Source organism: Halyomorpha halys, unplaced genomic scaffold (genome assembly GCF_000696795.3).
Source record: "Halyomorpha halys isolate HHAL.00 unplaced genomic scaffold, Hhal_1.1 Scaffold514.1, whole genome shotgun sequence".
NCBI lineage: Eukaryota > Metazoa > Arthropoda > Insecta > Hemiptera > Pentatomidae > Halyomorpha > Halyomorpha halys.
In genome coordinates, this window is record NW_027108282.1 from 73,374 (window position 1) to 77,547 (window position 4,174).

The window sequence follows — 4,174 nt, forward strand, 5'->3', positions numbered from 1 at the left end:
AAAAATCTTCTTTAAAGTAAATATTACTCCGGTATTTAAAGTCCCGGGTTTCGGCACCAGTTAAGTATTGGCGAAAGCAAAATGTCAAAAAAGAGAAGAAGGAATAAGATCAAACTCGCTTGAACTGCTGTAAAACACTAACTTTATTGTGTTTGTTACATCGCTTATATACTCTCGATCAGCTGATCCCCTCAGTCAGCTGACATCGAAATAACAGCTGACTCATACCGTAACTTAGCAATAAATAAATATTTAAAAAAAATATTTGTATGTAATCCTCCCCCCTTATTGTGTATATTATTATTTGATCTCTCCTTACATTTTTTAATATTACTCAACTTCAGAGGCCCGGTACGTTCATTTTTTTCATATTGAGAGAGATCTATTAAATAAATTGAGAGACATTTTTTGTAACCATATAATTCAAACATATAATTTCTTACAGAACAAAATTTAATCCCCGAAGAGGGATGTGAGAGAAGGAGATAATAGTTCATGCTCACACTGTCTATGGCGTCCTGAAGATCGCCATCGCATTTGGAGTCTATGGTTGTTCCAAGCCGTGCCGGCGTCTTGTCTTCAAGTCTCGTTAGTCGTTCCTTGGCTTCGTCCTGACTGAGCAGATGGGTTATTGTGATACTAATGCAACTTTACCCGATCCAGTAGTTTTTATTTCGAACGCTGGCTAGCACGGGTAAATTCGTAGTCGTAATTCCCTCCTTCATTAATTAAAGGACGAGTTGACTAGGACGAATTTCGTGATGATTTGGAAAACAAACTGGATTTATAAATTCCACTTATATCTAAACATTGATATTACATTGACACAGCCATAGAACACCTTATTGAATCAATAAGAATATGCATATACGATAACACGACAACCAGTAAAGTGAATTATACCCTTTTCCATCGTTTCCACTAGAACTTTCCACAGAACATTCGAACCTTATTAAGAGAAAAATGCAGAACAAGATCGAAGTGGCAAAATTGAAAATTTAATTAACTTAACTGAAAATCTTACGACTTACTGAAAAAATTTTATGGACGATCTCTAGGAAGCTTCTCGACTTTAAAAATTGTAATTATCTAATTCTGACTGAACCTCAAGCATGGACAAAATTGGACAAAGAAAAATCCTAAATATTCTGCCAGCACCATTCTAAAACATTTCACACCTTGACAACCTTGATCCAATCCATATCGAATATATCGATTCAAGAAGACTTGAATACCCCACTTCAAATGTCCCTTCCACCAAATGCATTTCATCCTTCAGAAATATCCAACATAGCTCCTCTATGCGACATAATAACATCCCACATCCTACAATATCATCCTCGAAAAGCCATCCTATTCCTCATCTACATCTATAATGGTGTACTCCGATCCACATATTTTCCTGACTCATGCAAATTATCATGCATAATAAAAATTACTCCCAAACCTCAAAAGCCGTCAGAATACCCATATTCTTTCCGTCCTCTCGTTTCTCTCGTTTACCTATCATGGGCAAAATCCTTGAGAAACTCATCTTGAAACGCCTGTACCCGATCCCAGATTCCAACTACATAATCTCAGATCACCAGTTTGGATGGCGCTATACATCAATGTCATCGTGCGGTTGATGTCTCGTCTGCGTTGGAGGGCAGAATGTACTCCTTAGGAATATTTTTTTATGAAGAAGGCTTTAGATCGAATCTGGCACCCAGGACTGATATACAAGTATACAAGATCTGTGAATTCCTATCCCCTCCCCCCCCCATATTTCCTCATTATCCTTTCTTATCTTTCCAACAGATTATTTCAAGTAAATCACAATAGCGCTTATTCACCCCCTTTTCTCAGTCTGCTGGTGTACCTCAGGGTATGAGGATATCATTCAGTCCCTCTAGGCGTGTGAAAAGAAGATGGCCCCAAGATCTTCTTCTCTGTTAACGTTATTGGAGTTCTATCAATAGGTAGATTGTCCACATGGTCGTATCATGTCAATTTATAGCAAACATCAACAAATAAATTATTAAATAAAACATTGCCGACAGTATGTAAGTATTTATGGATCATTATTTAATTTAAGGCTACATTTAGTTTATTCATTCTTTTAATTTTCTATTTTCGAACACTTTTGACACTAATTATTCCTTTTGTTTTGTAGTTTTCTTAAAAGCGTATGAACGTTTTGCTAAATATGTTGAAGGACATTGCCGAATTGACTCCATAGGGACTGCCTATGGAGGTAAGGAAACCATAATTGACAGTAAGGTGTGATTGAATGACCCAGTGCTCCTACAAGTAATGGGAGTCCAAAAGAAAACAAGACCTCCCGGGCAAGGATCTTAATGGTTCTTGCTTCCTAACAAAACATTTATATATTCCAAAATACATGAACATACAACCACTAATTTAATTTTTACCTGTATAGGGCATGCTGTTGGAGGCCGAAATTGAGTATAGAGATTCCGAAAGTAGGCATTTTCTAAGAAGCATTGGTCACCGGCTGGGAAGGATATCATGTGCTCGCAGTCATCGGTTGCCCGCCTGGTAGGGCACTTCTTTATGTCCACGAAGACCTGTGCAATAGAAATTATACATGGATAAAGTACGGATGGTTCTTGACTTTGAAAAAAAAAATGTTTTTTTATATTGATTTAGCTAGGCGAACTAGGTTATGGAAAGAGAAAGAGAAAGGGATCGATGGATGACATTTTGTTACAATATGTTGGTAATTTGGATGTTGATAAAAATAATTAGCTATGTATTATTACAGTGGGGAAAATTAATTTATTATAATTAAATAAATATATTCAAAATGTTAAAAATTAGGCCATCTCAAGTTAGGATTTTTCTGACTTTCACAGTTACCGCACAAGGAAGTTCAAATACTGGTAGTTTCCACTTCAAGGGAACAACTCAGATATTTGGAAGCCCAAATCCAGCCTTGAGCCCAAAGGAAACCACGGTGGCACCTGGTTTGTATTTGGTGAGACTGGTTTAGGTTTTTACTGGAGTAATTGTCAATAGAAAAATTTGGCATAAAGAGAGTAGGCATAAAGAAATGGGATGAGATCTAGGATTCCCGGCTAGAATTTTCCTGGGGATAAAGTCCGGCTTCAGTGTCGCCTTATTTTCTTCTCTAAGTTACAATGAAATAGCTGGAGTGAAAGCAGAGGATAGAAAATGGAGCTATGAAGAGAGAAATGAAAAGGGACCCGACTGAGAAGGACATCATATATTTAGAGTTATCGCTTATTTAAGAAAATTATAAGTATATAGAGTAGAGAAGATTCATCGTTACGAAGAAAATAATGTTATATTTTCTTTAAATATATTAGTTTAAAAAATTTTAATAGGATACTACTGGATAATCGTTAGAAAAGCTACTTTATCAAATGTTAATAGCATCAAATATTTCTTAAGTTTAGTGATATCCCTTAATGACCAGGTTATTGAAATCGACCATTGCTAACAAACCCTTCTTTTCAGTAGCCCACATCCAAAGGTCAAATCTTGCAAAAGATGAAACACACTCCTATTATAAAGCCATTACCACTTGGTCAGGAAAGAGCTCAAGAATAAATGGGAAGTGAAGGTCTGCCCGGTATGAAGAGCAGGAATTAAAGGAATGGGAAGAGGAGGTCCGGCCAGTTGCTAGAGCAGAGATTAAAGAATTGGGAAGAATTTCATGGGGATGGTGGAGTCTAGATGTATATAATTTATATATATAATGTACTTAGCAATAAATAAAGTTTTTACGGATATTACATTTAAATAACTTACGAATACATTGTAGAGCTTCTGAGGTACAAATAGATCAATGTCAAGCTGAAATTCTCCCTTACCTACGTATTTGAAAGAGCCGTTTAGAACGGGCCCAGTGGGATTGACGTTCCCACAAGGTTGCAGTTCATCCAGCCAAATGTGTGGCTTCTTCTGAAAATTGTGTTATTTTTTTACAACCCTGACACCCCATCAATAGACATTCATTTGATATTCCTATCTAATAAGATTCATCAGTTCTGTTTTATTTCGTCTCTTGTCTCTTAATTATTTTTTTTATTGTATATATAATTTCATTTTCGATTAATTATTTTATATATGCTTGTTTAAGAGTGGTTTAGTATGTTCTTAATTTAAAACAATTTCGATCCTTTTTTCCTCTCAACTTTTATTCTTT

At 35.9% G+C, this 4,174-nt stretch overlaps 1 protein-coding gene across 1 annotated transcript in view; it reads right to left on the reverse strand.

Annotated features, from left to right (window-relative positions):
- Positions 1-4,174, reverse strand: part of LOC106683761 (uncharacterized) — a 9,893-nt gene that overhangs the window by 1,334 nt on the left and 4,385 nt on the right. The window contains exons 2-3 of the mRNA XM_014425437.3: positions 3,778-3,930; positions 2,415-2,570 (exon numbers count right to left, since the gene is read on the reverse strand). Coding sequence (XP_014280923.1) covers positions 2,415-2,570; positions 3,778-3,930 — 309 coding nt within the window. The remainder of the gene's footprint in view (positions 1-2,414; positions 2,571-3,777; positions 3,931-4,174) is intronic.